The 13,633-nt window shown below is 40.1% G+C and overlaps 1 protein-coding gene across 5 annotated transcripts in view; it reads right to left on the minus strand.

Moving 5' to 3' along the window:
• Positions 1-8,868: 8,868 nt before the first annotated feature.
• TTBK2 (tau tubulin kinase 2) overlaps positions 8,869-13,633 on the minus strand; it is a 1,138,589-nt gene continuing 1,133,824 nt past the window's right edge. For all 5 annotated transcript variants that reach the window (XM_069638663.1, XM_069638662.1, XM_069638661.1 and 2 more), the window contains one exon: positions 8,869-12,330. In XM_069638663.1, coding sequence (XP_069494764.1) covers positions 11,850-12,330 — 481 coding nt within the window. In that variant the 3' untranslated portion in view covers positions 8,869-11,849. The remainder of the gene's footprint in view (positions 12,331-13,633) is intronic.

The following is a 13,633-nucleotide window of genomic DNA, read 5'->3' on the forward strand; positions in this document are numbered from 1 at the left end:
AAGTGAAAATCCTGAGAAGAAAGGAACTTTAATGTTTTGTCGTATTCCATATAAGAGACTTTAATGGCAAAGAGACTTTGGCCCAGAATGCTCTGATGTTGATGTTTTGAACTGCATCCTCGTGCTAGAGAAGCCAGAGTGTGTGCTAAGCTTGAGTATGCTGCCTTGTCCCTGGCTGAAAACGTGGGCAAGGAAAGCCAACGGCTTGAATATCCAGACATATCATTTCTTGAACACCTTTCTTTAGCATAACATTTTTTTCCACACTTACTTGTATTTAGAAGGATTGGCAATAGGTTTATTAGTATAGGTACTTTTATTTTGATAGACGTGACTGGTACTGTTATTATTTGATGGTCGTAGCTTGCTCCCATCTTTAGATTTAGGATTAGATGGGCATTTTGCAAACCCAAATGAAATTCAATAAACACCCTTGAACTGTGGTCACTTACATCTGTCTTACTGTTTGATACCATGCCTTCCTTACATCCCCAATCTGGAGGGAGAGAGGAAAAAAGTCTTAAGACCTGTGGTGGTGGCTTGCACCACCAGGCTTTCTGGTGTGTGGATAGTAATACGGGATCAGTGGCAGTGTTTCCTCACCAAATTATTGTCAACCGATAGATTTTACCTAAAGTGCCGTAACCAGATCTGCAATGGCCAGACTGAACAGCAGTAGGGTCTCTTTAGGTGGTGCCTCAACAAATATATCTGTAAAATCATACTGAATGAAGGATTTAACCAGGGCAGAAAGCCCAATGGACTTAACCACTTTTGCAATGGTTTGGACGGAATGCAAGTGTGGGCTTGCATACAACCTCGATCTGGAGCTACATCTGATGCTGGCCTTGTGGAGATCCAGGAAAGTAATAGTGTCCTCCTCTCGATCAAGCTCTTCAGTTTGTGTACTTCATAATGGAAGGTCCCAGGCCGCAAGACAACAGACCGCTTTTGTCAAAATCAGTTCTATTTTAGACAAGTTTTGAGACCTATATAGTGGAACATAGGCTGGCGATGACTAAGCCAAAGGTGTGATAGAAGCTGGCACCAACTACCAAAGCCATACGCTCAACGCTTACAGGCAGTGCCAAACTCTCTCTGTCGATAAATTCTCTCAAGTAATGTAAGAGACCATGACAGAAGGCATGTTGGCACTTGTCCTTGTACCTATGTTGTTCGCTGAAGATGTGTGGGATTTGAGGTTGAAGCCATGAATGTTTTGGCGAATATTGCCCAAATGTGTGTTTTAAACTCTTCACACTGCCCGAAAGATGAGGAGTATGTGGAAACCTGTACCCAGTGTTTAGGTGATCATTCTGTCAAAGAGCCAGGGCCCTCCTCATCTTTTCAGGAGTGAGGACGCTTCTTTTTCGAAGAGGAGCAATGGTGCGACTCACTTTGTTAGTGGGACCTTTTCTTAGGCTTCCTCCTCTATCTTTCTGGTTTCTTTTTCGCAAGCTGGTGTTCGGATTCCCTCCATTCCTTTGTGTCCAGCAGTTGAAGGTCCTTTCCTCCTCCCACCCATGGAGTAACTTTGCTAAAAATGTTGGGGATCGGAGGGATATGACATCTCAATGAAAGGGGCCCCTGGCAAATGAATGGGACAAAATGGTTTGGCACAAAAGTTGGGTACCTACCTGTGAGTGCTGACTGTTCGGCTGTGCCTTCTACGGCTTCCACGGAGCTGCATTTCATCTAACTTTCACTATTGGAAAGCCTTTTTGTATTTACTGCGCAAGGCTTGTCCCAGTTACCCAGAAGCCTACATAACATGGGGCCCGCATACTACCTGTGCGTGTGCTACCTGTGAGAGTCCTGTCTGCGAGTGGTGACTGTTCGGCTGTGCCTTCTACATCTTCCAGCAGCATTTCACTTAACTTTCACTATTGGAAAGCCTTTTTGTATTTACTGGTAGGCAATATTACAAGAAACTATCGCTGGAGCTTCTATGAGCTTACTGAAACTTGTTAAAGACGTAAAACCTTCTAAAAATATATTATTTCCATTCTGTAGAGCAAGGCTCCTCCCAGTTACCCACAAGCCTACATAACATTGGGCCCGTACCTGTGAGAGTGCTGACTGCGAGTGGTGACTGTTCAGCTGTTCAGCCGAGCAGCCCCTCGTGGTCGCCCTCACTCCAGGTACTTGGGAGTCTGCTTCTCTTGATATCGCTTTCACTTTTGGTTTCAGAGAACATTCTGACAGCATGAAGGCACATCCAATTTGTGCCTGTGGGTGTCGTGTACACATTGCAAACAAATATTCCCGTGGATCCAACGGACGCGGTGAAACCCGCGTCACTGCCTTCTACACTCACTGAACATTTAAAGCCCATGTCTTTACATTTGCAAATGCCAAGGACAATGAACAAGATAAAGGGAACTGTTTGTTCTAAATCGGTCGGAGCAGACTTAAGGCAAATGTGGTCCATGACCGGAAGGTTTGCAACAGCGTTGTCCACCGCTTCTCAATCAACTTCACTCGGTGAGAAACAGACCGAAGGTGAGTCTCTTGTGGACCCCAATTCAAAGACGCCAAAGCATGCAACGGATGAAGAAATTCTGGCTTATACTTATCAAATTTGTCAAACTGTTGAAAGTACACGAAAACCACTGTCCACATGTTTAGCGAAGTGTGAAAAACAGAGTGTGATGTTAGTGCAATCTACTGTTATACAACCTGATTTCTATGCGATCGAAAGCATGGATGTCCCTAGACTTTACTTACAAGGCTTTGACCAGAACTGGACTCTCTGAATGTACTGCCTCTACTATAACTGAAAAGCCATTTGTTGTGCAGTCGGAGGCCTCTGAGAAAAATGATGATGGTAATCATATGTTTACACATGGAAAAATCGCCTATATGTAAGCAACAGAACGTGGGTTACGCTCGCACTAAGTAGTTCACTTGTGCAGCCGTTCGTGCGAGATACAGATAGAATCCATAATGAATTACATACAGGATGTGACTTCCTAAATCAAAATAGGGGTCATGTAAGAGACTCGCTCACAAGTGGTGTCCTTATTTAATAAGGCTCCCACGACATGTGAGAGAGTTTCTCCCATGACTATGACAAGTAATGGAGCACAGGATCATGACATCTTAGTACCTGAAACCCAAATGAACACTATGTGACTGGTTTGGCAACTAACGTGCCAAATGATACAAATCTGTCAGTTTCTCTGATATTTATCCCAAGGCCCATGACGCAAATTATGAATTCAACAGTTTCTTCACAAGAGCCGTATATCAGACCTACCCCTAGACCTTCCTTTGGGTTTAAGAATCCTAATATCCCGTTGTATGAGATTACACTTGCAGCCATGAATACAGGCAATTTTAGCATGACAAAAATTTACGAGCACATGGAAAATAAAGTCAAACAAAGTGTGGCAGCTATGAGCGCCTTCCATGACAAATTCTAAAAAATGTTTGTGGAACTTAAATAAATATGAGAATGTCAGATATGAAAAAAGATATAATTAACAAATTATCCACATTAAAAATCACTTGTGAATGTAAAAGTGATTTGCGAATTCCCAGGGCGACACTTGGGATGGGTCTGATAGACGTCGACACTCATTTAGAGTATAGACAGGTATACATAGCTACACAGAAGCATGTAACACAGGTTGTTGAGTCATCCTGTACGTTTCAACCCTTAACTGTAAAGGAAGATGTTTCCGAACCGGATAGGCTCTACACCTTGTGTTGAAGTTGAACATAGTGTGATCCAGATAAAACCTAGTACTTCTCTAGGAAATGAACAGATATTTGATATGTTCTATCAACGTAAGGTGGGGAAAAAAAGGGAAGATGTAAACCAACAAAAAAAAAACAAAATCAGACAGCCCACAAAACTACAAACCAATTAACAGGAAAACGCACATTTATAAACGCTTTAACGCTGCAACACAATAAGAGAATCAAAGAAATAAAAGACAAACCACAAAAGATGAAAGAAACTGAGCATGCGATAGATAGTGATGAACAGCCAGAATAAGTACAAAATCCTATCATGCTAACAGATAAAGAGCAGGATGGAAACTTGAGTATATTGTTGAATTTAACTACACATTCTATAACATCTGAATGCCCCGATTCAGAATGTACTCAAACTGAACCTGCACCCATTCAGAGTCTTGACCTGGTAAACCCTAATAATGGGCCTGAGGTTGATCAGTTCCAAACCTTGGCACAAAAAGGTCTAAAACGCAGAACTAATGAAAGGGCGAGTGATTTGAACAGAGAAAGATCAAATAAAATAAATAACGGTAGAACTGTATCTGAGACCCGTGAGAAAGATTCTAATAGAAACAAAGTCCAAAATGGAGAGGTTGAAATTCATGGCGATAGTGAAATCCAAGCAAATTAAATTGATTATAAGAATAGTTGACAGAAGACAGATCCCTTTCCAAAAAGGTACATTTTGCTAGCACCATACTATTAGACCTCTGCGCGCAATAAGATCGCGAGATATAGAAACTGTTACCATTATCAGAAATAAACGATTGGACACTGCGATTATATATGTACCATCATTGATAGACAACTTATATGGTCAGAAAGAGAGAATATAAGTGCAAAGGGATACAAGTCTCACATTAAAAAACAAACAATTAAAAAGAGGAACCAAACCAGCAGATTTGCTGAAATGGATAACTCGCATCACATTTCTATGGCAATATTGAGACAGTGTTGATAAATTGCCAAGGCACCATAGGCAGTTTGCAAAGAAAGGTCTATTATAAAGATGAGAAACCTAGATCGGTGGAGGAACAACCCGCCAGATGGACATGGCTGTCGAAATCAAGAGCAGAAACCCAACACATGTCGCAGGTTTAGCATACAGATAAAAGTATACATTTTAATTTCAAAACTGCTGTCTGGAACACCAGAGGTCACTCTTGATGCAGCCGGGCAATTTGAACATTTTGGATAATTATTACTTAATATTACTCCAGGAGACCTGGATCACCAAGGAACTGGTCTGGCCAAATCGCCAAATTTGTTGGGTACCCATGATAGGCCTACTAGGGGGCATTAAACATTAATTTGTCAGGAAAATTGACACAGTGGAAGTATCCATATCCGGGTTTACAATTACTTAAGGATGAAACTCTAAATCCTTCCAATTCAATAGCAATCATAAATGCCTATTGTAACCCTGTAAACATCACAGATGATACATTTTTGTAATTAGTGAGCAGATTGTTCGATGAAATTGATACAGAGCCGACCATCTCCATGATATTAATAGCAGGGGATTTGAATACCCACTTTGGGAATAACAGAAATAAACGTTTGACAAAGCGAGCAGAAAAATGCCTGAGAATTATGAAAGATCGAAATATGGTAATGCTAAATGGATGTATTCAAGGAGATGTCCCAACCCAACCTACGTGGAAGAGAACATACGAGAGCCATTATAGACTATGCTTTCGTATCGAGACAATCATTCGAAGCAGTACTGGATTTTACCGTTGTATCTACAGATCTAAGCAACCATAATAAACTAGTCATAACATGTACTATGGCAAAAAAGGAGTCTCCAAAATATTACAGCCATGAATTAAACATAAACCGGGCACTTAACCATATCAAATGGACAGTGGACAAATTATTAAATAATTTGACACAATTTCCACAAAGGCAGTATGTAGATTTGCTGTATCAATTCAAAACTGTAGACAATGAAAATCATTGTCTAGAGAAAGGATGATAAAATCATATGATCCTATTATAAGGGTAAAAATAGGTAAAAGAGGAAAGCTATAAGAAACATCATAGTCGAGAACATCAATGACTATAACAATCTGAAACAATAAATACAAAATATAGAAATGTCAAACAAACTCTTAAAATTCAATATGAGAGTGAATGCATGCAGCATTCTCTTGTCAATAAATCTAGTGCTCAGATATGGGCCTTATTAAAAGATGGCGCCAAGACAGATATAACACCACATTTTAAATGCCATTGGCGAAGATGGTTGGGTGAAGCATTTCACCAAATTATTTTACAAAAAACCTTTAACACAGAAAATTCCAATCGTATATAAGCTAGAAGAAAATAATTTTGCGATTGAGATAAAAGACATAGAAGCAATAATCAGAAAACTGGGCACCTCTAAGGCCCCAGGGCCTGACGGCATTTTGAATGTAACTCTTAAGTTTCACCAAGAAAAATGGTCAATAATATTGTACCAGATCTACCAAGAAAAACATAGAACAGGGACAATACCTAACTCCTGGAAACAGTCCATAATTTTTCCAGTTTTTAAGAAGGGTGACCAAATGAACCCTGAAAACTATAGACCTCTAAGATTGATGGACTCAGCCAGAAAGATATATGCCAAGATCATATTGGCTGACTTGAACAAATGGTTGAAGGAGAACAACTTGTTAGATGCTAACCAGGCAGGCTTTATATCGGATGTGAGAACAGCTCCTAACTCACATATAGTACAAGCATTGAAACATCAAGCATTAGGAAAACTTCACTGTATATGGCTTTTGTAGATTACAAACAAGAGTTTGACACAGTGTCTAGACCAATGCTATGGAACAAATGAAAACTTGCAGGATGTCCGGTATATCTGCTTAATGCAATCCAACAGCTATACATGGGGAGATCTGTTAGAATAAAATTGAATAGAGAAGGATTATTAACTGAAGCAATAAAAACAAATGTCGGATTGAAATAGGGATGCTTGCTAGCATTCACCCTTATCAATTTCTATATTGGAAACATAAATGATTAACTTAATAGAGTTATAGCCTTTCCACCGAGACGGAATCAAAATGTTGTTACATATTTGTTATACACCGATTTATTCATCACAGACCAAACACTGATAGGGTTAAATAGAATGCTATAAGTGTTGCAAATGCATGCAAAAGATAATCGCCTTTAAATTAACTCGACTAAAACAAACATACTTGGTAATAATCGAGTTTCCAAAAATAAATGGGAAAGCGATGGCATATTGCAGGTGAAACTGTCAAGGTTGTCAAGCAGTATAAATATTTGGGAGTGAACATTAATAACAGCCAGACTGGGGTGCTGTATAAAGAGGAACGTGAGACTAAGATGATTATGCTGCATTCACAAAGCAAATGAATACAACAAAAATATGGAAAATTCTCGAGCAAAGCCATCATTATGTACTACAGACAAAAAGTAATTCCGACAATCACATATGGAGCTTCCACTAAGATGACCACTGATCAACCGAATTGGCTGCATCTGGAGGATCTATTGGAAGACAATTTTGAAACTGCCAAAACGTTTCCGGATGTCAGTAATGCAACATGAACTAGGTCTCACATTTCTGGAAGCATATGCTAATTGGAGCTCATTGATATTGTATGAGAAATGCAAAATGGAAGACGGATATAAAACCACAGTGGTACAGACATGATTAATAATTGGAAAATTAGATGCAGAGAAAATATGGCAGAAGCAGGAATTAGCGAAAGGCTGCTAACAAAGAACCCAGTGAGAGTAAAAAAAGAAGTAATGGATGTATGACTGGATATAAAAAGGAATTAATGTGAGAGGTACAAATATTTCCAAAAAGGATATTTTCCTCTAAAAAAAAAAAAAACCTAATGAGTTTCCAAAATATATGCAAAAACATCCGAACATCCAATACCATAGAGAGATGATGAGATTTAGATTTGATTTAGTCCCAACTAGCGCGGTTAAGGCTGGATGGGAGGAGGATAAGAAATTAAATAGTAATTGGAGATTTTGTCAAAATGATAAGGAGCCAGAAACGTTAAAGCAGGTTATGCTGCAATGTAAAAAGTTTATCAAATTAAGGCGTGAATTTTTTATGAGATATTTTAAGGAATACATCTCATTTCAATCAAGAAACTATGTGGGCGATAATGTGCGATGCACAACAGATATCGCGGAACATAGCGATTATTGGATACTTGGTAAAAATAGGAATTATCGAGACGTCAAAAATTTATGTGGCCTAACACTAACAGATAGTTGTGTATTAAAAATGATCATGTATTAATAGTATCATAAGTGAAATAACGATGTCATGGACTGTATGTATGTTAGAAAAGTAGCAAAGTAAATGGTATGTTTTTGCATTGTTTTGACTATCGTAATATGTGTAGATTTGTTTGTGTGTTTTATTAGGATGTTATTTTCATTTTAAGGAAAACATGAAATTTGTAAAGTTGTATTTCAACTGAATCAAATAAAAATTTTAAAAAGTTGGGGAGGACAAACACCCTTGCCCCCCTGTAATTAAGCCCATGCCCCCCCCCCCAAACCCTCTGACTCGTTGGGATGTTTGGATGTAGCAGCACCTAGTTGTAGGTTGAGAGATGCCCTTCTGAAGGGCTGTGAAGTGCTTTACCATCCATTCTAGTAGAGCTTTCGGGACCACTGACCAAGTAGGATCTGCATAGTCCGTTTTGTGATCAGCCCCCAGACACGCATATTCTGTAATGGTCTGACAAAGACATGTTAGTACCACAGTTGTTACAGATTTGAAAAACGAACGTCTTCGACGTATGTAGTCATGGAAAAACAGCTTGCTTAGTGTGGCATCCACCACCACCACCACCACCACCACCACCACCTTTCAGAGGCATGGAGGTGAAGACGCCAAGGAGAACAGGCATGAGTCATGTTGCACACCCTGGTGACTGAACACATATCCAAAAGTCATTTGGTGCAGAGAAACTATCTAAGATGAGTAATATGTGGGAGGTTGTAATCCATTGGAACTATAAAGGAAGAAATGGTACTAAACAAGGAAAGGTATTTGTCATGCAGTTTAGCACATGCACACTGGAACGAGGACTGTGACAGTCAATAAAAAACGGCGAAAATCAGTAGTAATTGTTTGTATTTATTTTATTAGTACACATTTTCAAAACAAAGCAGGTACCTGAATTTATGACACTGCTTCGCTCAGTAGAAAGCGAGTGCCTAAATGTAAACACACGTTCATGGGAGCTCTGTGCACGCCCAATCACACAGTAGCGGGAGGACCCAACGGTAAAACGAAGCTTGAGTTTATTGGAATCACATTGATGTGGCTGCCGGTGTTTTCATCATTCTTGACATTAAACAAGGGGGGGGGGGGCGGGAGGGCTCAAAAATAAATAAGACATGAATACATTCTCACACCTTACTTCTCTGGAGTGGACCATTTTCTTAGGTGTTCAACACGTCGCAGAAAAATAAAGTGTAATTTTAGAATTTCCAATTACACAAAATAACTTTTACAGTACTGGTGGAAGTTCTGCATTTAGATGCAAGTATTCCTTAAAAAACACAAAGAATTAAAGAGGACAGACGAGGCACCAACATCTTAAACAAGGAACTTTACTGATACTCCCCTCCCCTCCAACAACGTGTAACAGTGAAGAACGAAAAAAAGGACAGTAAAAGACAAATAAAAAAAATATATATAAAATTCATGTTCAACTCGTTTTGTATTCTGGATCGGTCAACCAACATTCATAAATACGGATGCAGCTTTTTAAGTCACAATCTGATTTTAACAGCACTAGAAAAATCATGATCAAAGGTCCAACCTTGATTTCTAAATGCTGCCCACGTTTGACCAGATTTCAACTAGCCACAAAAAAAGAACACAATAAATATTATTAAATTAAAAAGGTCCATACAAAAATAACATACTATAAATAAAATGCTGGCTTGCTGAGAACGCGCCAGCCCTTTATCTGGTCGAACGACACCGCTCCGCGAGGCATGACGGACAGTCCAGGTGACATGCCAGGAAAATACTTGCAGGAAATGGAGGCAAGGCCGAGAGTATTTCAGGCACACGACAGAAATGTTTCCATAGTCTGCAGTCCATAAATTCAAATGCAGAATGAGAAAGAGTATGTGAATGTATATATGCATATATGTATATATATATATATATTTATAAATATTTATACTTTATAATTTAGCATGGCATGCATGTATTGGTAGGGCACCTATTGTACAATATAATACAGAGGAAGAGAACTTTCCAATGCTACAGTTTTGCAATGAACAGTGAACAAGTCGGCGTTGACTGCATTCGTCTGTAGTGCAGTAATAGCCCAGACTCCAAAAAGACAACTGTTCCACATTGCATATGAGAAACTGTATTCACACTGACAGTTAAAATGATTCCAGACACAGAGGGACTGGCAGAACAAGTGCAGCTCTGGGCCAAGAAGTAGTGTTTCTATGAATTTTAAGGGAGTGGGGTTGTCCTTTGAAAATCCAAAGGTACTGCTTTGGCAGCAAACAGAAAAGCTCAATAAAAACGCTTAACAAACAAACAGGCAACGCTGGCCAGAGCTGCAGGACTACAGCAAGCAGATCGAACGCGCCACGCCCCATGCCCATCTCACCTTCTCTAGGGTAAGGGGAGCAACATACTACACTTCGAAACCAGGAAGATATTAAAATGGAATCTATTGGATTTTTTTTTGGTCTTAAAAATGGGTGCCTTTTCTACTGGAGTGCTGTTTTTTCCAGCTGCTTTGAAATGAAATGAGATGGACAAGCTGTGGAGGCACTGCTGGCAGTGAAATGTCGAAGACCAGGATTCAAAACATAATACGATTAATATGGAAATCGATCACATGTGAAAAAGCATTCACAGATCTGGCTCTGAAATCTGCTTAGTGCTTTTATTTCCGAGCCGGCCTCCCATCTGTATAATTTACTTGTAAATATCCAATGAGGACCCCAAGGTTGGCTAATGTTCACGTATTTAGTCATTTACCTTCTGGATAGATGGCTTCCTCACTGTAACGCGGCGACCCAAAAGGTATTAAAGTAAGTCGGCAACCATGATTTCCAGGCTGCAAAGCGAGCCTTAATGAAGCGAGTGAGAAGGCTGACTAGGGAGACAGTGGACTGCCGAGATCAACCAACTGGAAACCCACGAAGATCTCATTTACATCTCTGTGGATGGTTTACCCTGGGAGGGCAAGGCAAGAGCACCCACACTAGAGAGTACCAGAAAACTACACACAAGGACAGTGGCGTGGGACAACGCACTCTCTCCAGCCCACTCCTCCATAGGGAACTAGATCCTAGGCACCCACTCACGTTAGCTTCTGGCAACTCCGCCAGCAAAGGGCAATCATTTTATGCAACCTTTTAACTGACAACAGAAAAAAAAAGAGAAGGATCACAAACGAGAAGAGCAATAAGATTCAGACTGCAATTAGGTTTCTGGGTTGTAAGTGCATTTTAAACAAAGCACTATAAATACTCTTAAATATAGGATACGAATACTTGCTAGGCATAATACGAGTTTTTAATATGGACATATCTGCAAGTTTGAGGCACCTAAGGTCTCGGGAATGCTGAAAAGACGACCTCCACTTAACACCAACAAAATGTCCATGCTTCAAAAAAATCACACCACTTCCCATCCTCTTAATTCCCAGTGTCCAAACGGGACAACAGCATTTGAGGCAGTGATGTGGTTTGAAACTAAGAAACAAAAAACATCACGCATGTTTCCTGGTTTCCTTTCTTTACAGGGCCTTTAACAAGCAAGACATTTCCAAAATAGGCGATTGGGATGAAAATATTGTGTATTCTTGTTTTAAGTAGTCAATTCACTTGCTCTACTCCAATACAAAATTGTCCTGATCTGCTTGCTGCTTTCTTGTAGGCAATCCTTGGCCACTTGTTTACAAGTTGTATCAAAAACAAAAGGTTATTGTAAGCGTACTTTCTTTAGAAAGTAAGGACCAACACTGATTTTTTTTCTCCAAGTATACAGTACAAAGACACAACATGCTTCAGGGGTAAGTGTTTGAGACACCCACCATATCAGTGACAGTGCATGGCTACTATCTGCTGAGTTTACTGGACACCTTATTTTCCCTCAAGGAGGACTTCCCACGCGTGACTTTACTGCTTGTTGAATGGTGTGGGCTGCCAGGTCCCTTCAGGCCATTTTTGTTCGGTTTGCTGCAATAGTGCTCTTGCTGACATGACCGCCTGGAGGAAGATGACCCAGAAAAGCTGGGGGGTGATTTACTCCGCCCAAGATGAGGGGACGAACTCCTCTGATCATGATGGGGCCTCCCAGCCCTTGAGGGAGATGAACTGGCAGTGCGAGGCAGGGAATTGCTGCGTGGTGAAGCGCTGGGGCTGCGCCGTGGTATAACTGGACTTTTGGGTGGTGTTTTGGGGCTGTGCGGAGAGCCTGGACTTTTTGATTGAGTGGAACTTCGGGTCTTTTGAGAGCCATTCTGAAGAATTTGAGCAAGGCGGGAGAAAAGATCTGAGTCCGAGTTGCCACTTCCCAGCACTTTGTATCTACGCAATCTTAAAAAAGGAAAAAAAAAACGCAATTAGTTTCACGTAATACTGTATCAATCAACAATTTCTTTCACATGCATTCGTTCAAGATGGATTTTCATGTTCGGTTAAATGATTGATTCTCAAAGTATCACTAATGACCATAAGGAAAGGACACCTGCTTTATAAACATATTTCAAGAACACTGTACTGTAGCAGCCCTGCACTCTTGTAAAATTATGTGTTCACAGACATTGTTTTCTATGACTTGTGGCAAGTTGTTTCTAACCGATTGTGTTTCTGAATCAGCATGCTGCACTATTGATGTCTCCTTATCTTGTCACACTCTACAAAATATTTGATTAAAGTCGAATTTCAGTGTAAAATTCAAAAACCTTATTTACCCGCATTACTCCCAAAAGGAGGAAAGCTAGTAAGGTTGCGTAGGATATGATGGGTCAATGCGGAAAAGTGTAAAGAAATACAGGAGTAAGAAAAATCCAAATTCTGCATCAGTAAATATTTAGGATGCCAGGAACTCAGTTACTGCTTGTGTAACTGGACCCAGAGAGACCAGATCAGAGGACATCATAGGTTTAATTGGACAGGATTGCACTACTCATGGAGGCTTGTCAAACCTCTTTGGCATAGATGATTTTGCCCTAACCACCTTACCATATGGAGACTTATCTAGCAGATGGAGAGACAGCCAGACCAGGATACCATTCGTCCATTGGACTCTTGATATTATCACTGGCAACTTAGAAGGAGAAAATATAAGACAGCCTTCTCACATTAAATATTGGCTAACAGTAGCCTGTATACTTTCCCTCAAGGCCTTTAGCCCAAGCAGAGCACACAACGAAAGTCAAAGAAACATAATCTGGACCAAAACCAATGAAACACATACGTTGAGTTGTTACTTGTAAATCTACTAAACAGATTTCGTAATGCTTGGGTTAAACTCCAGGTACCGTTAATATTAGATGTACGTGTTCTGCTGCATATGCAGGCCGTCATTTTGTAACATTTCTGGATTACAGTAGGGCATTTTGGCAACAAACGAGAAATTGTGGAAAAGGAAGTGCTAATCACACATTCCACCACAGCCAAACAACCAACACCACCAACACCACCAATGGTCACCAACTGCTGTATAATACATAAAACAGTCATGAATCTTGCAAAATGTCAGTGAGGCAATGTCTTTGCCTGATTAAATCCACAAGGACACAACCAAACTGCGCTGAGGCACTGATTTATCATGAAACTGAATTTTAATCCAAAGAGAACAGCCGACACATGTTTCGACCTCACAGTCTTCTTCCAG

Source organism: Ambystoma mexicanum, chromosome 14 (genome assembly GCF_040938575.1).
Source record: "Ambystoma mexicanum isolate Mex_15411 chromosome 14, UKY_AmexF1_1, whole genome shotgun sequence".
NCBI lineage: Eukaryota > Metazoa > Chordata > Amphibia > Caudata > Ambystomatidae > Ambystoma > Ambystoma mexicanum.